The sequence below is a fragment of the Malania oleifera genome, chromosome 1 (genome assembly GCF_029873635.1).
Source record: "Malania oleifera isolate guangnan ecotype guangnan chromosome 1, ASM2987363v1, whole genome shotgun sequence".
NCBI classification, from domain to species: Eukaryota; Viridiplantae; Streptophyta; class Magnoliopsida; order Santalales; family Ximeniaceae; genus Malania; species Malania oleifera.
The window spans coordinates 139,771,945-139,794,064 of record NC_080417.1 but is presented as its reverse complement, the minus strand read 5'-3'; the positions used below and the strand labels follow the sequence as shown (position 1 = coordinate 139,794,064).

Genomic DNA, 22,120 nt, shown 5'->3' with positions numbered 1-22,120 from the left:
TTGGGACAGAATGACATATGTAAGAGCAAACTTTCTTCCTTTCTGTACACATCACCTGTCCAAGTCATCAGATGATTCCATCACTTATTTTCTCTTTCTAATCACTTTCCAGCTTGTTTAAATGAAAATGTTGCCACCGTTTATCCAGTCTAAGGTCTCTGTTTTGAGTCATTGATTTTAAAACCTCCACCTCATTAGCATCTACCTACTAGATGACAAACTATGAAGCAATGGTCTACTAGGCTACGTCTTGAATAAATTTATTGAGAGTGGGAACATGATTAGACAAATGCATTGGAGCTACCAATTTAACTGCATTGTGAAGACATTCCTCCCAATCAGTATTGCACATAACATTGTAATCCATATATATATATATATATATATATATATATATATACGTTTTCCTATTTTTGGTCCATCTAAACCCACCTGCCGTCAATGGTGGTTCCATGAAATTTTTGTTATCAATAAATTGACAGCTGAAACTCCACCTGTGATGCACGTAATGTCTTAATTTTTTTCACACATAGCCGGTCCCAAGCTCGAGTAAAGGAGAAGGGTTGTGTTAGGTAGCTGACAACTAGCGTAAAATTGGTCAGATCACTATGATATGAATCCTTGCTGAATATTTCTTTGGGCGTCCCCTACGAGCTATGTGTTGCACTTGTATCACCTGAGTGTAGCGAAAAGTGGGCGAGGGTGGGCTAGGTCGTCGCCCCGTGTCGGCGTTGGGGTACAATGTCAAATATGTGAGGGTTTCTGCATCGTTCTAGACGTAAGCAGGTAAAGACATTAGTTCAAGAAACTAGGATTAGTTAGCAACTTAGAATATAGAGACACTTACGGGTAAAAGCATGGAAATTGTGGATACAATGATCAAAAGAAGAATTAATATAATTTGCCTTCAAGAAACTAAGTGGGTGGGGGAGAAAGTTAGAGAAATTGATAAATTAGTATTTAAACTTTGGTACACTGGAAAAGAAAAAACATAAGAATGGAGTAGGAATTATTATAGACAAAAACTTAAAGGATAGCATTGTTGATGTAAATAGAGTTGGGGATTAAATTATAAAAATCAAGATGATATTAGGACGAGATAATAAATATCATTAGTACTTATGCTCCTTAAGTCGACTTAGCAGAAAATCTTAAGAGACAATTTTAGGAAGATATGGATAGTATTATATAAGGCATACCAGAGACTTAGAAAATATTTATAAGATCAGATCTAAATGGACACGTTGGGATAATAAAAATTATGTGATATACATAGAGGATATGGATATGGAGACAAAAATGAGCCTAGAGAGATGATCTTAGACTTTGCCATGTCATATGATTTTAATATAATGAATACTTGCTTTAAGAAGAGTGAAGAACATTTAATAACCTTTAAAACTGGTCAAAATAGAACACAAATGGATTTTTTTTTTTTTTTTTAACTAGGAGGGTAGATCCTTTATCATGCAAGGATTGTAGAGTTATTCTCGGTGAAAGTCATACCACACAACATAGAGTCTTAGTGTTAGATATATGTATTAAAAAATGGAAGAAGAGGGATAAAATTAACTAGTGTAAGAGAACTAGGTGGTGGAATCTAAAAGGAGAAAATATAATAAAATTTAAAGATAAAATGATCAAAGATGGGGATTGGACTATAGAGGATGAGATAGATACAAATACTCTTTGGAGTAGATTAGTTAGCTCTATTAAAAAGATAACAAAAGAGATTTTAGGTGAATTAAGGAGAAGATTTTGGAATAGCAAAGAAAGTTAGTGGTGGGATAAAAAATGTACAAAAAGCCATAATGACAAAAAGAATTTGGTATAAAACGTGGCAAAAATGTAGAAACAAGGATAACTTTGAAAAGTATAAGGAGACAAGAAAAGATGCAAAAAATGCCGTTAGTGAAGCTAAATACAGATCATTTAATAGTTTGTATGATAAATTAGATACAAAAGAAGGGGAAAGAGATATTTAAACATGCTAAAACTAGGGAAAGGAAGAGTAAGGACTTAGGAAATGTAAAATATATAAAAAGTGAGGATGATATTGTCTTGGTTAAGGACGAAAACATTAAAAAAAAATGACGAAGTTACTTTAGTAAGTAGTTTAATGAAAATCAAATGGAAGACTTAAACTTAGAATTGTCAAATGAGGAAAAAACTAAAAATATGAGATTTATTTGTAAAATTAGAGTTAACGAAATTACGTTTGCACTAGAAAAGATGAAAAATGGGAAAGCTATGGGACCATATTACATCTTAATTAAAGTTTGGAAATGCTTAGGTGATAATAGAATTATATGGTTAACTAATTTATTTAATACAATTATAAAAACTAAGAAAATGTCAGATGAATGAAGGAAAAACACTTTAATACCTATATATAAAAATAAAGGAGATATTCAAAATTGTAATAACTGTCGTGGAATTAAACTTATGAGTCATACGATGAAACTATAGGAAAAAGTAGTTGAACAAAGATTAAGGTTAGAAACGAAAGTCTCAGAAAATCAGTTTGGTTTTATGCCTGAGAAATCTACCATAGAAGCTATATATCTTTTAAGAAGATTAGTAGAAAAGTTTAGGGAAATGAAGAGGGACTTGCCATATGATATTTATTGACCTTGAGAAAGCTTATGATAGGATATCTAGGGAAGTTCTATGGTGGGTTTTAGAAAAAAAGTGTGTATATGGTAGGTATACTGATGTCATTAAGGATATGTACGATGGAGTAATGACTAGTGTAAAGACTATAAATGGAGAAACTAGAGAATTTCCAATTGCCATAGGTGTACATCAAGGATCTGCTTTGTGTCTTTATCTTTTTGCTTTAGTGATGGAACCAATTGACTAAGACTATTCAAAAATAGGTTCCATGGTGTATGTTGTTTGCAGATGATATTGTATTAATTGATGAAACTAGAGACGGAGTAGAGGCTGAGTTAGAATTATGGAGAGAAGTTTTGCAATCTAGAGACTTTAGGATAAGTAGAAATAAGACAGAATATACGAAATGTAATTTTAGTAATGATAGGAGGAATATTGGAGACATAATTAAACTTGGTGATGAAGAAATAAATAACACTTGTAGATTTCGATACCTTGCATCTATTATACAAGTGAAAGAGAAATTGAAGATGATGTAATGCATAGAGTTAAAGCAGGTTGGGTAAAATGGAAAAGTGCTTCGAGTGTGCTCTGTGATCGTAGAATACTCTTAAAATTGAAAGGGAAGTTTTATAGGATAGCTATAAGACCAGCTATGCTTTATGGATCAGAATGTTGGGCGACGAAGAAGCATAATATCCAAAAAGTAAAAGTTTTCGAGATGAGAATGTTTAGATGGATGTGTGGTATAATATTGAAAGATAAATTAAGGAATGAACATATTCGCAGTAAGTTATGTGTAACTCGTATAGAGGATAAGATAAGAGAGGGATGACTCAGATGGTATGGACATTTGCAACGTAGGCCACATAGTGTACCAGTGAGGAAGAGTGAGTTATTTACTTTGGGGGGCAGTAGAAGGGGTAGGGGTGGACTTAAAATAACTTGGGAGGAGATACTGAGTAAGAATTTAATATACCTAAACTTGTCAAAAGAAATGGTCAATGATCGCATAAATTGGCGGAAAAATATTCATATAGCTGACCCCACCTAGTGGGATTTAAGGCTTGGTTTTGTTGTAATAAATTTACAGCTGAAGAAATATGTACACACTGTTTTTCATTAAGACATACCCTTATTAAAATCCCCCACCATATACCAAGGAAAATTCCATCAGCTACTGATGTCATTCAACTCCAGCCATAGTTAAAAATAGTTTATGGAATCATTGGGCTCATACACCCTCCTGAAACCAGCACATTGTCAAGAACCACAATATACAGAAAACTTGGCAACTTCTTGTTCAATTGTGGAAACCGTCATATCATCCAAATAATTGATGCAATCAACAAAATGCATTAGCCGTATTTTAAGATTCTTGTGCCACGCTGAGCTTTTGTAATGGATGATATTTAGCATGTTTTCATAATGATGATTGAAATATCTGGCATTTATTATTTTATTGTTATACTGAACAGTTGGAGGTGAGGATTCCAAGAAGCTTCTGCCCAATGAGGATATTGTTTCCCAGCTTGTGTCAATGGGGTTTAATTTTCTCCATTGTCAGAAAGCTGCAATAAACACCTGTAATGCTGGGGTGGAAGAGGCAATGAATTGGTTACTTGCTCACATGGATGATCCAGGTATCCTGAGTTCAATGCCATTTATGATAGAAATTGTTTTTGCCTGGGTGGTAGTTTCTTTGCATGTTGATGCCTCCTAGAATTGTTCCTCAAATTTACTCAAGTTCTTGTGTTTCTGCGTAGAGTCACTAATTGATTTTGATGCTCTTATGTTGTAGACATAGATGCTCCTATTTCACAAGGGGGACAAAGTGGTGCAGTATTATATACTGTTGACCAGTCAAAAGTCGATACATTGGTTTCGTTTGGTTTCCAAGAAGAAATTGCTCAAAGGGCACTGAAGGCATCAGTAAGATCCTTAATTGTCTCTCATTAGGTTTTTGGGTGTATGTTGGCCAAGTTTATTTTCCATATTTGAATTTTTTTGACTGTTCTGTGCTGTTTTTAATTGATCTCAGGGTGGTGACATTGAGAAAGCTACTGATTGGATATTTAATAATCCTGATACTTCTGGTTCACAAGACATGGACATTACGTCAAACACGACACCCGCTTCTGTTGATGCTGGATTACCTGATGGAGGGGGGAGTTAGTTTCTTGCAACTCATCCTTTTGTTTGTGAATGCTGTAAATTCTAAGAATAATTAAGCAGTACATGTACATGTCCAACTTTGACTTAACTACTGAAGGATCATGTCACTCTATGATCAAATTACCACTGAACTTTGGCACATCATTATCAAGTTACCTTATGAGTTTTGGATGAGGCATCAATACCCCCTTGATGACTTGTAGATAATGTGAGCACTGTTGACAATGAAACAGTTGTCAACTTGCAGCTGCTACGAAGCAAATGATGTAGTTTGCACCGGAGAGGTAGTCTTGATGTTACTGTTGATTAGCTGATATTTGAAGTTAGATAAGGTCCCATTTGGGTTGACCAAGAAGTTGAAGATATTCAAAACATTCTAATGGCTCCATTTGGCATTTAGTAGATTGATCTATGTAGAAGGGGGTAATTTGATACCTTGTTACACCTCCAACACTTGATAGTTGGTCAGAGGGTGGAATTTTAATATATGATGCTGTGCCAAAATTCTGTTGGGGCAATCTAATTGATTTTAAGCACAAGGTGGGCATTTGATACCTCTGACCTAAAAGTCAGTGTGGTAGCTTCATAGAATCTTCTTTAATGAACCACTTATTGTTTAATAGGAAACACTTCTCTATTTCAATATTAGTAGTAATAGCTAATTAGTGTTGTAATAACGAACTATTTTTCTTTCCTTTATTTATGTATGTTTAACTACTTTTCTTAATAAAAAACTTAAAGTGTTTTTTGGGTGCCATGGTGCAGGATATAGGCTGATTGGATTCGTGAGCCACATAGGAACCTCGACACAGTGTGGCCACTATGTCGCACACATTTGCAAAGACGGGAGATGGGTTATTTTCAATGATGAAAAGGTTGGGGCATCAGTTAATCCCCCCAAAGACATGGGTTACTTATACTTCTTCGAGAGACTCGACAGTTGATAGGAGACTTTCGCTTGCTCGGAAGGGGAGGGAGGGTATAACCAATATGTAGCTGCACCATGTGATTCTGGCAAAGCTGTGGTTCTGGTTTTTCTGTGGCTACAGCCCTTGTCTGGTGGTGTCTTGAACTATTTGAACAGTTGATGTATGGTTTGTTATTCCCCTGGAAGTGTGGCCCTTCCGGATCTTCAATTTAGTTTTATTTTTTGGCTCCTTGAAATTTCTTTAATTTTTTTAAAAAAAATTAAATTAAAACATTCTTGCATTGACATGTCACCGTGCTGGATGTGGACCATTTCAGCTTAGTATTCATCTTCTCATCTCTTTCCCTGCCTTCTTTCCCCGTCTCCCTGTTTCTTGTTGGTGAGACTCTTCACTCTGCACTTTCTTTGCACTTTATCATCATAGCCTCCACTTCAACATATCCTCTTTGCCACAACAAACTTTCAAACCATTCAATTCCGCATGCCAATAATATTTTGTTTGCTTTGATTTATGGTTACATGATATATGTTTTTTTTTTTTTCTTTTTCACCTTTTCTAAAAAGGGACAAGATTAGATTTTCTCCGGGAATTCTTGAAAGTGGTCCACAGGCAGCTTGGAGGAGGCAGTGAGAAAAGCTGTTGCTGCCATTGTGGATGGTCTGAACCCGGTGAACTTGACATCCGCGATTATGGGAATAAATGTAAGTGACCCAGAAAAGTTCGGCTCCGTCTGGCTTTCCAGAAGAAAGGAGGAAAAAAAAAAGGGTTTAGAGAAGGAAATTGAGTTGGGCTTTTCCTGCATTTTCTTTGGAGCCAAACAGAGGGAGAATCAAAGGGGAAAGATGCATGCGAAGGTGGTACTGTTGGATTATTTACCGCCTTGGGCCTGGGTTATCTTATTAATAAGACGGAGAGTGAATGCGCCATGATCAATTGGTGTTGGATCTGTTGGTCTAACGAAAGGACTAAAGAAATCAACGAAGCATAGAGCCATTGCAGCCCCTGGAGAATCCGAAGCTCCATCCTAATCAAGTTCTTCGGATCAAAATTAAGATTTGTTCACTCTGCATATATTAAAATATTGCTCAGCCATTCCGCACATATAAAATGATAAATAAAACCAGAACTAATCCTTGGTCTTATCACAGAGAAGGAAAATAGTTAAGCCTGAAATGTGGTGACGGAGAAGGAATTGTTTTTCATCTTCCAAGCAATCAAAAGACAACAAATAGCGAAAAGATTCAATTTGTCTCGTTTATCTTCTTCTACTGCCTGTATCGACGGCCCCAATTCCCAGCGATGTCAGATATATGACAAATTTAACTCCAAACCAACGAAATTGATTTAGAAATAGAAAAAAGGCTTGTAAGGATCAATAGTGTCTTCTGCATTATTTACCGGTAGTTAATGCGTGGACACGAACGATCGAAGTGATTCATGGCGAGATATGATATGAAGGCGTTAAAATTATCAGTCTTTGAAAGCTAGAGCAGGGGAAAAAGGCGTAGTTAAATCGTAATTGCAAGAATCATGACACAGAAAATAAAATTAAAGCAGAAAGAGTAGGGTGGTGCTGGATGAGTTTTGTCTTCCTATTACGTATTTTCGTATTGGATTACGCGAACTGCCTTATTTCTGCGTTCGACGCAGTCTTTGAAATCATAGTGGCTACTGGAAGGCATAAATTCTCATTCCCAAGACTGCGATCATTTGGCAGCAACGGATTACACGGGTCGTAATCCATCTTCTTCTTCCGCAGCAAAGAATTTGAGCTGCAGAAGATGATAATGAAGCTCGGGATTTATTCCTCTCTCTCTCTCTCTCTCTCTCTCTCTCTCTCTCTCTCTCACACACACACACACACACACACACACACACACACACACACACACAAATGTTAAAATCATTTCTTGTTGCTTAATCTTGTCCCCATATCAGTGTGCATAAAGCACTTGGGAGGTTAACGAGTTCTATTCGAGGAATGGTTAATTTAGCAAGAATAGAAACAGTTAAACATCTTGCAAGAACATGAGCTACAACCTTATCCTTTTCAACCTTTGTTTTCTTTTGCGAAAACAAAAAATGAATACAGGATCAATCAATTTCGCTTTACAAAGAAGAAGAAGAAGAAACATAGAGAATTTCGTTTAAATGTATTTACAGGGAATTTGGTGAGAACAAACATGAGCTATACAACTTTTATCCTCATCGATTGTGTCCTATATTCATCAATTGAAGCAGCAGTTTCGGCGAGGCAAACACCTATCAAGAGCGTTGCCAGGAGCAGGAGCTTCATCGACGGGAGCAGTCTCTGAGACCTTCCAATTCAGCTCAAAATTCATGATGATCGACTCCTCCCCTTCCTCCTCTGCTGCCTCTTCCGTTATCTCCGAACACCCACCTGCCTCTCTGCCTTGCTGCTGCATGATCGACGCTTCACCCATCTCACTCTCTCTCTCTCCTCTGCCCAGCAGTGGCTCCATCAGGATCTCGGTCTCTCCAATCCCTCTCTCGCTTGACGCATTCTTGGTGGCTTGAGTCCTAGTTTCCTGCGAATCAACTGAGACCTTTAGGCCTGTGTTTTCAGATCCCATAGCATCCATGCACCGCTCTACTTCTTCCTAAAACCATGTTTTTGAGTTCGCGTTAGAGCAATCTAGCTTGTACTGTTAACTGGTGATTGCTTTCTTCAAGCTTTTATGAGCTTCATCTTAATTATGCAATGAACTCCATGAAATAATAAGTTACGAATGTGTATTCAACTTATTACCTTTTGGACAAACTGGCAGGACAAAATGGCTTGCTTGAGCTTTGAAAATTCTGGGGGAAACAGTTTCGAGGAAGCTGCAAAAATAATTGATGCTGCTGCCACTGTTGATGGCTTGAATCTTGTTAATTTGATATCTGTCAATAGTTGAAACAAAATATCATGCATGAATTTTCTGACTATTCTTTGCAAAATTTCGGGTCAATTATGGAACGGAAAACCCATCTAATCCATTTTAAAAGATTTAGGACACAGAGTTCGTTTCTTTTCTGAATTTCGCTGCCAACCAAAACCGGGATCGAAAAAATCTTAATTGGAATTTAAAGTTTAATGTTATTAATTTGCCAAAATCATTTTTTTACCTGCATGGACGCGGACGATGATCTTGTTGACATTTCGACGACTAAGGGCTGGAGTGCTAGGCGTGACTAGAGAGAGGAAGTAATCCACAAAGCAAATTGGAGTCAAGGATCGCATTCGCCATTGGAGTCCATTGAGAATCTCAAACTCCGTGCGAAGTATATCTCGACGATCAGTGTTGAGGCCTCGATCTGTCTATTCCGAAAATTAAATTAACACACCATTGCCCACCAGAGAGAGAGAGAGGTAGATTTGACTATGAAAGACAGCAGAATTACCAGAAACCTGGTGACTGAGAAGGAGTTGATTCTCATTTTCCAAGCAAGAGTAAGGCAACAGATAGGCAACAGTTCCCAGTGCACCCTCTGTATCAAGTTGTAAAATGTACAAGAGCAAAGCGTTAGAGACTTATTAGTGGGGAGTATTTAACTGTTTGATTGCCGAGAAAATGCACGTAAAGAAAGGAAAAGAAAAGAAAAGAAAAAGAAACAGATATCTTGATGTTCTCCCCATCTTGAGAACCAAGCAGCCAAAAATTTTTCGGCTAGCTAGTTTCAGAATTTCTTTGCTTGCATTTTCTTGGCAAACAATCGAGCATTTTAAACATAGAGGATTGACAACAGAGTAAACAATTGTAACTCTGAGTTTCCTTCCATTGATTACCAGTACTTCGTGCCTTGAAATAAACCGATCAAAGTAATTCATGGCAAGATATGGTATGAAGGCATCAAAGTTTTCACACTTGGAATGCTGTTGAGCACATTACAAAACGCAAATTAGGAGTTAATTTGTTTCTAATTCTTCTTTAGGAATGAAATTTGCTAGAGAACTTAACCAGATGAATATCAAGTTAATGCATGGTGTTCTTGGCTCTTACCTTTTCAATGGTGTGGAGAGCGTGATTACGGAGCCTGATGCTGTGGGCGTTCTGAGAGTATCCCTCAGCGGCCATGAACTGCGATTCCACATTGAAGAACCGGCGAAAGGGTTGAATATCGTGTGTCAGTAAAGGATTCCTGGGATCATAATCCATTTTATCATGCTGGCCGGGAAAGAAAGTGGAAATAAAATGAAAGAAAATTACAAAAACCTTTGTTTTAAGAAAACTTCTGTTTCATCTCTCTCTCTCTCTCTAGCTTGGCAGTTATTAGTTAGTTGCTACTGGGAATAGAAAGGGTTCAGCCATCAAGCCAAGTTTAGAAGACATTCTAACAGTTAGAGCTTAATTAGAACTTTTATATTGTAGATTTCAAGTTCATCTCTCTCTCTCTCTCTCTCTCTCTCTCTCTCTAGCTTGGCAGTTATTAGTTAGTTGCTACTGGGAATAGAAAGGGTTCAGCCATCAAGCCAAGTTTAGAAGACATTCTAACAGTTAGAGCTTAATTAGAACTTTTATATTGTAGATTTCAAGTTTCAACTAGAACTTTTGCGTTGTAGATTTCGAGTTTTACTTAGAACTTTTGTATTGTAGATTTTGGGTTTGAATCTTGAGAGGCAATAGGCAAACTGTTAGTTATGTATTTCTGCTTTAACGGTTTTCCAACCAACCAAATATATAAATATGTATTATGTAGTTAACAGCTAGTTCATCTACCACGGATAAATTATCTGCATTCCGCAGCTTGCTTGGACGAACAATGCCATCATTAAAGACTTTGTACGTGCTCGGCCTTGGAGCCAAGCAGACTTGTGATTGGGCCACTGAAGATTCTGGCTATGTGTCGTACCCTGGTGAAACACCAGTATTTCGATTCTAAGGAGACGTTTTAAGCGTCAGAGCATAGAATTTCAATGTTGTAGGTTTCAAGTTGGAAACTTGGAAAGTGTTAGAAAAATTCATTTGTGAGTTTGTCGCATATTAGAAAAAGTGAGTAAATGCTAGGTGCTTATATACATGATTGACCTAAGATTCAATAAGTTTAAACTTTTGGATCAAGTTGATGTTCACTCATGTGTATCGAGTCCACCCATGGGCTCCTCCGGTCCTAACAAGTGGTATTAGAACTGACGGACAATGGTTTATAACTCTGGGTGTGAGAATGTGTTACCGAAACTAAAGAAGGATTATTTAAACTATTAAGATGGATTCAAATAGGGTCAAGACGTGGGAGGTAGGATTGGTTTGCAGGCCCACTTGAAATACAATTCGAGACACGTAAGACACAGTGGTAAGGCGTGAGAGGGAGATTGTTGAGAATTCCACTTGTGAATTTGTCTCATATTAAAAAAAGTGAGTAAAAAATAGATGCTTATATATATATATGGTTGGACCCAAAATCCAATAAACTTAAGCTTTTGGATCAAATTGGTGCTCACCCATGTGTATCAAGTACACCTATAGACTCCTTTGGCTTTAGCAAAAGGAAGAATGGAAAAATTATGTACTCATGATTTTAGATAGCTGAAGTGGAAAATTTTTGAATTCAAAATCATTTGGTACATGACAAACTGATTGAAAAGGGCAACTTTGGTTTTATTTTTTAAATACGTCAATAGTTTAGGTGTCTTTCCTAGGGTGACGATTTCAGGAAAGCCATGATAAACTATTGACGGGTTGGGTATCTAGGTTGCAGGATTGAATCTTGAATTAAAATCAAGGATGATAAACTAGTTAAGGATATGATATACTAGTTAGATGATTTGTGTGGGGTATGGTGTGGTAATAGGGTCTTAAGCTAAGTTTATTGTCTTTTCAGGATGAACCCTGGGAGTGGTAGCTCCCATGCTAGTGGTAATGAGGGTGTTGGGCCCTCAGGTGCAGCTGGTGGCGACTTAGACGCAATACTATGTAGCGTGGCTTAACAAGTCATGACTGAAATTGTCAGGAACTTCAAGAAGCAAGGAGGTCTGTTTGCAGGCCACAGTAGTTCGATTGAGAAGTTTATCAAGATGAATCCTCTAACTTTATCAGGAGGAACTGATCCTGCGATAGTTGAGAACTGGGTGCAGGAAATTGAAAAGGTGCTGGCAGTACTCCAGTGTACAGAGGAGTAGAGGGTGTTATTTGTTACGTATAAATTGACAGGAGAGGTTGAGAGATGGTGGACGACAGTGAAACTCTTGGAGCAGCAGAGGACAAAGATGACATGGGATCAATTTAAGAAGTATTTTTCAACAAATACTTTCTAGCCTCGTCTAGAAAAGCCAAGATAGGGGAGTTCCTGAACCTAAAGTAGGGACAGTAGACAGTACAACAGTATGTGGTGAGGTTATTGAATTATCTTGTTTTGCCCCGTACATTATTCTGGACAGGACGAAGAAAGTAAGACAATTTGAAAGAGGCCTGAGGTGAGAATTATATAATTAGGTATCAATACTAAAATTGCAAGATTTTGTCGAGCTGGTAGACATGGCAGTTATGGCAGATGCCGGAGAGCGGTTGGAGGCTAAGGAGCAGAAACAGAGAAAGAGATCCACGCCTTCTGATTCCCAGCAAGGGGTCCAGTTGGGGTTTGTGGAAGAGAGGTGGCTACTATAGGGATCAGAGGCAGGAGTCGGGGAGTCGTGGGTTTCAGGGTATGCAATCATTCCTAGTTTGTCAGACTTGTGGGAAGAGGCATACGGGGGAGTGTCATGCTGGGCGAGGTATCTGCTATCGATGTGGGGAGCCAAGGCACATAAGGAGAGATTGTCAGGCTCAAATTGGACCTGCTCATACTCCTTAACCTGCTCGGGGAGGTTATTAGGTGCCTCATGGAGGTTAGCAAAGGAATATGAATCCAACAAGAGTTTTTGCCTTGACGCCGGGTGATGTTGAGACAGCCGGCGACATGATGACAGGTATGGTTAGCATGCTTTCATTTAAAGTTATTGTACTATTTGATTCAAGAGCCACACAATCGTTCGTGTCTATAAAGTGCATTAGATTATGTGGGGCAGAAACACAGTTGTTAGACACCGAACTGTTAGTAACTACACCGATCGGATCAGTAGTGAGGTGTAGTAGGGTGCTTCGAGGCTGTCTAGTTGATATCCATGGGAAAGTTTTTCTTGCTGACTTGATAGTGCTGGACATGGACGAGTTTGATGTAATATTCGGCATGGATTGGGTGACAGCTAACTTTGCCAGTATAGATTGCCGGTTGAAAGAAGTGATTTTTAGACTACCGAGAAGATCAGAATACTAGTTTATGGGGTCGCGAGTGCAATCCCTGCCTTAGTTAGTATCATCCATTCAGGTGAGGAGCCTACTTCTGAGCGCTTGTCAAGGATTCGTGGCCTTTATTAAAGAAATGTCAGAGAATGAATTGAAGGTTGCTAATACGCCAGTGGTGAAGGAATTTTCAGATGTCTTTCCAGATGAGTTACCTGGTTTACCTCCTGATCGCGAGGTGGATTTCTTTATTGATCTACTTCTAGGGACAGCGTCGATTTCTAAAGTTCTTTACAGAATGGCGCCAACAGAATTAGAAGAGCTTAAAGATCAGTTGCAAGATTTGTTGGATAAGGGATTTATACGACCTAGAGTATCTTCGTGGGGAGCTCTAGTATTATTTGTAAAGAAGAAAGACGAGACCATAAGGATGTGTATAGATTGCATGGAAATTAATAAGGTAACAATAAAGAACAAGTATCCTCTGTGACGACCTGCTATTTAACTGGGGGTTTTTTTAATTTTCTTTTATACTGCAAAATTTATAATGCATTGATACCTACTAGATCAAACCAGTCCATCAACCTAAGCAGCGAGAAACAGAATTCATATAAATACAAAAAAAAAAAAAAAAAATATAATACCAGAGTGCTAAAAGGTTCCTCAAAATATACATATAAGACTGTTACCCAAAATGCCCTCAACTGGGCTAGGGCTATACATAATTACTCTAAAAAATACTCACTCTATTGATAGGGCAGTATTGAAGCCCCTCTATCTGCGAGCCTGATCTGCTCGCTTGCTTGGATTGTCACGACCTGATTAATTTCCATATATATTTTTTATAATAATATCATCATAAAATCAATACCACACATCTCACATTCCAACTCAACAGGTCACAATCCACCTGGACCCGTGGGTACCAGGGATACATCAGAACATACAGTAGAAGCCTACGCAGCGAAAAATGTATAATCATATACATACCATCATATCATACATCACAATGTGTATTACAACACCAGAGTTACTATAATAACTGTATCCTAGTATATACATCCCAAAAATCAGATCTAGGGACATTTTTCACAAAATTTAATTGTCCCTACAAAAAGAATCTTACCCTTCAAAAAGGGCAAATATCCAGCACTAGGTTAGCAGGGCTTTTCCCGCTCGCCTATCCGGGGCTCCTGAAAAGTTTGAAAAATTTAGGGATGAGACACCTCTCAGTAAGGGAAATAAAATAATACTAGTGTGTGACAACATGAGTATTTTGTGTTCAACATATATCATACATAACATGATCAGTACTGTTTATCAAATCTAGGAAAACTTATATATAAATCAAAACATGGCAGAACATACTGCATTTTCATAACATATCTCATCTCATAATAATAATAACATAAAACAATCCTGGTAGATTAGCTGGCTGTTGTCATGTATTACCCTTACATGACTGGGTTGTGTGGCCCGAAAGAGGGACTTGACAATGGTTGGCCGATCACTACCAAGTCAAACAGTAGCCTGTAGGTCCGATGGGTCTACGCAGACTGGTCCGTACACCAGGGGCGATAACAGCACACTTCTTGAAAATAACCACATTGACCATCCAATCTCACACCACTCCGTACGGCGGCGTTAACACAGATATCATGATCACGAGGACCATGGACACATAGCAACGGTACCGTGCAAGTGCTAGCCTAAACCAAGCGAACCAGGTTCTGATATCATATACATACACTAAAAATCGTGATACATGGATATCTCATAGTAATAATTATCAAATCAATCTTATCATTTTTCACATATACATATTTCATGAAAATCATCGGTCCGTACGCCGAAATTACACATTTTATCATAACTCGGCCCGTACGCCAGCAAATCACATAGCACAGCCCGTACGCTGGCAAATTACATAGCTTGGCCCGTACGCTGGCAAATCACATAGGACAACCCGTACGCTGGCAAATCTCATCCATATAGCACGGCCCGTACGCTGGCAAATCACATATACATATAAAAATATTTCGTCCCATACGCCGGTTTTCCCATCATAAAAACCCATGCCATAATCACTTTCCCAGAAAACAGTTTTTTCATGCATTTTATACTTATGCCACACAAATGGATTTTTACATATTCAATCATACGATCATTTTCATAGTATTTTGCAAATATAAAAAATATATATAAATATATATACATTTTCTGCAAATCAGATGCTAAATATATATATATATATATATATATATATATATATATATACATACATACATTTTCTCAAAACAAAACTAGCTTAGTTTACCCCCTTACCTGATTCCTGGAATGCTCCTAAAAAAATTTCCCCTACACCTGTAGGGTTCTCAACTCAACACCCTGAAAATGAAAACTTGCAGAATTAAAGTTCTGTATTTTCATACGTACAACATTTTCTATAACTACCACTAAGTCAAATTCGGCTTAAAAATCCTTACCTCAACGTAGGGATGATTCCCAATGTTCCTAATCAACACCCCTGGAAACGAAAACTCCCAGTATTAAACTTTAATATTTCAACGCGTATAACACTTTTCTCAACTGTCACAACTTCAAATTTGACTTAAAAAGTCTTACCTCAACTTAGAGATGATTTCCAAATTGTTTTCTCCAACAATCTGCTCCGGCAGATTTGGAGAGAATTTCGCCAGGAGAGTCGTGGTGGCTTCGGTTGTCAATCCGGCGTAAAATTGGCCCGAAATTAAAGAGAGAGAGAGAGAGAGAGAGAGAGAACAATGGGGCTTCCTTGTACAATTTTATATATATATATATATATATATATATATATATTAATATCATAGTTACTTAATAGTTGAAGCAAAGCTTCTTGGAGAAGCTTATGCAACTTTATATATATATATATACCTTTAACTTATATATATTAAATATATATCATAATAACTTATATATATTTACACACACACACACACACACACACACACACATATATATATATGTATATATATATATATATATTCCTTATCATACTATTCATTTTACTTGTTAATTTAATTAATTTATTTTATTTTATTATTTTATTATTCATATTATATTATATATTTTTTAAAATTTTATTTTTTCCCGGTTACTACATTCCTCCCCCTTTAAAAGAATTTCGTCCTCGAAATTTACTGTTCCCATAACTCGCCATCCTTTAACTAGGAGAAAGGGTCTACTCATTTTATTACCTACTCTCACTTATGGCGGAAGAATACCGTGACTACATTTCGAGTCTTGGAAGATTACATATACAAAAGAAAACCATTCTCCCATAACTAAAATACTACACTAATTAAACCATTACATGTACCTGCAAAAGAAACTACCTAACTACTTGCATTTTATCCCATCAACTTTCTTGGAATAGATGCAGATATCTCTGTCTCATCTGCTCATCGGATTCCCAAGAAGTCTCTTCTATAGCATGATTCCTCCACAAAACCTTTACCCGAGGAATTTTTTTATTACGTATCTCCTGTACTTTCCTATCCAGAATCTAAATTGGTACCTCCTCATATCCTAGTGAATCACTAAGCTCAAACTCATTATAACTGATGATATGAGAAGGATCTGGAACGTATTTCCTCAACATAGCCACATGGAATACGTCGTGGATCCTGGACAACACCGGAGGTAAAGCTAGTTTATAAGCTACCGGTCCCACTTTATCTAGAATCTCAAATGGACCGATAAACCTAGGACTAAGTTTACCCTTCTTCCCAAAGCGCATAACCCCTTTCATTGGAGCTATCTTCAAAAATATGTGATCACCCACATCAAACTCTAAATTCCTGCGGCGATGGTCGGCATAACTTTTCTGTCGGCTCTGAGCTGCACTAATCTTGTCTCTGATAAGCTGAACCTTATCACGCGCTTGATGCACAAGTTCTGGCCCCACTACTTGCCGCTCACCTACTTCATCCCAAAACAAAGGAGAACGACATCTCCTACCGTACAGAACCTCAAATGGTGCCATGCCAATGCTAAACTGATAACTGTTATTATACACGAACTCTACCAGCGGCATGAACTGAGTCCAACTACCCCCAAAGTCTAGTACACACACTCTGAGCATGTCCTCTAATATATCTATCGTCCTCTCAGTTTGCCCGTCTGACTGATGATGGAATGCCGTACTAAACGATAACTGAGACCCCAGAGCCTCCTGCAGACTCCTCCAAAATCGTGATGTGAATCGTGGGTCTCGATCCGACGCAATAGATGCAGGCACCCTATGAGACCGTACTATCTCCTGAATGTAAATCTCTGCCGAACGGCTAAGGGAGTAGCTGATCTTGATAGGAATAAAGTGGGCGGTCTTTTTCAACCGATCAACAATCACCCAGATGGCATTCTGGCCCTACAACGCCGTCGGCAGTCCTGACACGAAGTCTATCGATATGTGATCCCACTTCCACTCCGGGATAAATAACGGCTGCAACTGCCCTGCCGGCCTCTAGTGCTCAGCTTTCACCTGCTGGCACATCAAACACTGCGCTACATACTCAGTGATCTCCCTCTTCATACCACTCCACCAGTACAACTCTCGCAGATCTCTATACATCTTCGTACTACCGGGATGAACTGTATACAAAGATCTGTGAGCTTCCTCTAGAATGGTCTTCTTGATCTCAGTATCGGCAGGAACACATAATCTGGAATGGAATCACAAAGTTCTGTCATATGCAATACTGAACTCCTCCCCCTGCCCACTCTGTAGTCTGTCTATCACCTCTGCTAATTCTGGATCCTCCTTCTGAGCGGCTTTAATTCTTTCCTGTAGAGTAGGCTGTACCACTAGGTTGGCAATACATACTAGGAGATCACTCTCTACTAACTGTATGTCGACTCTCTCCAGATCCATCATGATCGGATGCTGGATCCCCATAGCCAACACTGGTTCCCTGGATTTCCTTCTCAATGCATCAGCTACCACATTCGCTTTCCCTGGGTGATAACTGATGGTACAATCAAAATCCTTAATCAGCTCCAACCACCTTCTTTGCCTCATATTCAGTTCCTTCTGTGTGAAGAAATATTTTAAACTCTTGTGGTCGGAGAAAATATCACACTGTTCGCCGTACAGGTAATGCCTCCAAATTTTCAATACGTGTACTACTGCAGCTAATTCAAGATCATGTGTAGGGTAGTTCTTTTCATATTCTTTCAACTGCCTGAACGCATACGCCACTACCCTGCCATGCTGCATCAACACACAGCCAAGTCCCTTCAAGGACGCATCACTATAGATAGTATAGCTCTCACCCTCAGATGGGATGACTAATACTAGTGCTGTGACTAACCTTTACTTCAGCTCCTGAAAACTCTGCTCACAGCTGTCGTCCCACTCAAACCTGACATTCTTTCTCATCAGTTGTGTCAAAGGTCCTGACAAAGCTGAGAATCCCTCAATGAAACGACGGTAATAGCCAGCTAGTCCCAAGAAACTCCTAATCTCCTAGACGTTCCTCGGTCTAGCCTAATTCACAACCGCCTCAATCTTGCTAGGATCCACAGAAATACCATCTCCAGATACAACATGCCCCAAAAACACGACCTTCTCCAACCAAAATTCACATTTACTGAACTTGGCGTACAACTTCTTGTCTCAAAGTGTCTGTAAAAATTTCCTTAAGTGCGTCTCATACTCCTTATAGATCCTCGAATAGACCAGTGCATCATCAATAAACACAACAACAAACTAGTCTAGGTATTCGATGAAAGACTCTGTTAATCAAATCCATAAATACCGCAGGAGCATTCGTTAATCCAAACTACATAACGAGAAACTCGTAATGCCCGTACCGGGTCCCGAAGGCCGTCTTCGAGACGTCTTCTGCTTTCACTTTCACCTGATGGTAGCCTGATCTAAGGTCAATCTTCGAATACACCCGTGTACCTTGGAGCTGGTCAAACAAATCGTCAATATAGGGTAAAGGATACTTGTTCTTGATGGTCACTTTATTAATCTCTCTGTAGTCAATACACATCCTCATAGTCCCGTCTTTCTTCTTCACAAATAGAACAGGAGCTCCCCACGGAGATACACTGGGTCGTATGAAGCCCTTATTAAGCAGATCTTGCAACTAATTTTTCAATTCTGCCAATTCTACTAGCGCCATTCGATAAGATACTTTGGAAATAGGCGATGTACCTGGAAGTAGATCTATGGAAAAATCTACCTCTCGATCGGGTGGCAAGCCTGGTAACTCATTTGGGAAAACATCTGTAAACTTCTTTACTATAGGCGTGCTTGCAAGTTTCAATTCATTTTCTGACATCTCTTTCACCACAGCCACAAACCCCTGATACCCACTCAGCAATAGTCTCCTGGCCTGAATAGTTGAAACTAGCTGAGGCTGGGATTGTACTTACGACCCCACGAACTTAAATTCTGCTTCCCCCGGGGGTCTGAATATCACTTCTCATGCACGACAATCTATGTTGGCAAAATTAGCTGCTAGCCAATCCATGCCAAATATAACATCAAACTCATGCATGTCCAGCACTATCAAATCGGTAGACAAAGCCTTCCCTTGAATATCAACTGGACAACCTCAGAGCACCCTATTACACCTTACTACTGACCTAATCGGTGTAGATACCAACAATTCAACATCTAACAGTTGTGTTTTAGTCCCATATAATTTAATACACCTCGAGGATAGAAACGAGTGTGTAGCTCCTGAATCAAATAATGTAATAACTTTAAAAGAAAACATAACAACCATACCTGTCACCACATCACCCGCCGTCTCAGCCTCACCCGGCATCAGAGTAAACACTCTAGATGGAGCCGTATTCCTCTGCTGGCCCCCACATGGGGCCTGATAACCTCCCCGGTATGGTCTAGGAGCTGGAACTGCATTTGGTTGAGTAGGGCAGTCTCGTACCATGTGCCCCAATCTATCGTAGCGATAGCACACCGGAGCTGTATCTGGTGGGGTAGGACAATCCAGCACTATATAGCCCGATCTACAGCAGCGATAGCACACTACACCACTAGCTCGACACTCTCCCCAGTGCCTCCTACCGCATGTCTGACAGACTGGAAGGCCCTGCCCTATCTACACCTCGCGTCCTCCCGTCTCCTGCCTCCGCCCTTTGCCATGATTTCCTCTCCTCCACTGGCTCGGTCTATGACCCTGCTTGTAGCCGGTAGATGTAGATCTCTTCCTCTGTCCTTGCTTCTCTGCATCAAGACGCTTACCAACCTCTACCAAGGCTGCCCTGTCAACTAACTCAGCAAAGTCCTGGATCCACAGCACCACTACCTGCTTGAATATACTCCGCCTTAAGCCTCTCTCAAACTGCCTCGCCTTCTTCACCTCATCAGGAACAATGTATGGGGCGGAACGAGAGAGGTCGATAAAACGTGCTGCATAATGCTAGACGGATAGCTGTCCATGCTTCAGACTCAGGAAATCTTCTACCTTAGCCTCCCTCACAGTAGCTGGAAAATATTTGTCAAAGAACAGATCTTTAAACCGGTCCCATGTCATATCTATCGGAGTCACCCTCTTCTGCTCCAATAGTCTCACTGCAGTCCACCACCTTTCAAACTCTCCTGTCAATCTATAGGTGGCAAAGAGGACCATCTGTTCCTCAGTACACTGCAGTATAGTCAAGATTTTCTCGGTCTCCTGCATCCAATTCTCAGCGGCTATAGGATCAACTCCGCCTGAGAACGCTGGAGGATTCATCTTCATGAACTTCTCTATGGTGCACCCCTGGCCTGCAAATGGACCAATCTGCTCCCTCGAACTCCTAGCGATCTTAGCCATAACCTGCTGAGCCACGCTACGTAATACCGCATCAGAGTCGGTTCCAGCTGCACCTGATGGTCCTGCTCCATCACTGCCACTCGCTTGGGCACTATTTCCTTTTGGATCCATCCTGGAAAATAGAAGTTGCAATTCAGTAATCTTATCCTCATAATTTACCCACCTATCCTCACCACTTATCTCAACATTTCTAACTCATTTCTAATCCCCCGTCCTATATTTTAGGAACACAACCCGACAATAATTTACTATGTTTTTCCTGAAATCGTCACCCTAGGAAAAACACATAAACTACCACAAAAGTCCTGCCTCTAGACTGTAGAACAACCTCAAATCATTTCCTAAACTCTGGTATTGTTTCCGATGCATTCTAGAGCCTACAGAACCTAGTAACCTAGGCTCTGATACCAAGCTCTCACGACCTGCTTAATTTCCACATTTTTTATATATAATAATATCATCATAAAATCAATACCACACATCTCACATTCCAGCTTAGAAGGTCACAATCCATCTGGACCCATGGGTACCAGGGATATATCAGAACATACAGCAGAAGCCTACACAGCAAAAAATGTATAATCATATACCATCATATCATACATCACAATGTGTATTACAACACCAGAGTTACTATAATCACTGTATCCCAGTATATACATCCCAAAAATCATATCTAGGGACATTTTCCAAAAAATCTAACTGTCCCTACAAAAAGAATCTTACCCTTCAAAAAGGGCAAATATCCAGCACTAGGTCAGCGGGGCTTTTCCCGCTCGCCTATCAGGGGCTCTTGAAAAGTTTGTAAAATTTAGGGGTGAGAAACCTCTTAGTAAGGGAAATAAACTAATACTAGTGTGTGGCAACATGAGTATTCTGTGTTCAACATATATCATACATAACATGTTCAGTCTAGGAAAACTTATACATAAATCAAAACATGACAGAACATACTGCATTTTCATAACATATCTCATTTCATAATAATAATAATATAAAACAATTCTGGTAGGTTAGATGGCTATTGTCATGTATTACCCTCACATGACTGAGTTGTGTGGCCTGAAGGCGGGACCTGACAATGGTTGGCTGACCACTGCCAAGTCAAATAGTAGTCTGTAGGTCCAATGGGTCTACTCAGACTGGTCCGTACACCAGGGGCGATAACAACACACTTCTTGAAAATAACAACATCGACCATCCAATCTCACATCACTCCTTACAGCAGAGTTAACTCAGATATCATGATCATGAGGACCATGGACACATAGCAACGGTACCGTGCAAGTGCTAGCCTAGACCAAGCCAACCAGGTTCTGATATCATATACATATACTAAAAATTGTGA

General features: G+C 39.2%; 2 protein-coding genes across 2 annotated transcripts in view; one reads left to right on the top strand and one right to left on the bottom strand.

Moving 5' to 3' along the window:
• The window catches only part of LOC131154418 (ubiquitin carboxyl-terminal hydrolase 14), a 52,467-nt gene extending 46,465 nt beyond the window's left edge, over positions 1-6,002 (top strand). Inside the window, exons 17-20 of the mRNA XM_058107183.1 lie at positions 4,095-4,259; positions 4,418-4,548; positions 4,658-4,787; positions 5,557-6,002. Of these exons, the coding sequence (XP_057963166.1) occupies positions 4,095-4,259; positions 4,418-4,548; positions 4,658-4,787; positions 5,557-5,735 (605 nt within the window). The 3' untranslated portion in view covers positions 5,736-6,002. The remainder of the gene's footprint in view (positions 1-4,094; positions 4,260-4,417; positions 4,549-4,657; positions 4,788-5,556) is intronic.
• A 1,946-nt stretch (positions 6,003-7,948) lies between these two features.
• On the bottom strand, positions 7,949-9,880 carry LOC131149311 (putative cyclin-D6-1). Its single transcript, XM_058099660.1, has 6 exons — positions 9,725-9,880; positions 9,511-9,597; positions 9,126-9,212; positions 8,850-9,042; positions 8,491-8,624; positions 7,949-8,341 (listed from the first exon to the last, which is right to left on the bottom strand). Exons 1-6 carry the CDS (start codon positions 9,878-9,880, stop codon positions 7,949-7,951), a joined length of 1,050 nt encoding a protein of 349 aa, XP_057955643.1.
• Between the last annotated feature and the right edge of the window lie 12,240 nt (positions 9,881-22,120).

Coding starts and splice junctions, on each gene's coding strand:
- LOC131149311 (XM_058099660.1), bottom strand. CDS start 9,880: ATGGATTATGATCCCAGGAATCCTTTACTGACACACGATATTCAACCC. Junction 9,043..9,125: donor TCTCAGTCACCAGGTTTCTG/GTAATTCTGCTG, acceptor TTTTCGGAATAG/ACAGATCGAGGCCTCAACAC. Junction 8,625..8,849: donor CATCGTCCGCGTCCATGCAG/GTAAAAAAATGA, acceptor AACTATTGACAG/ATATCAAATTAACAAGATTC.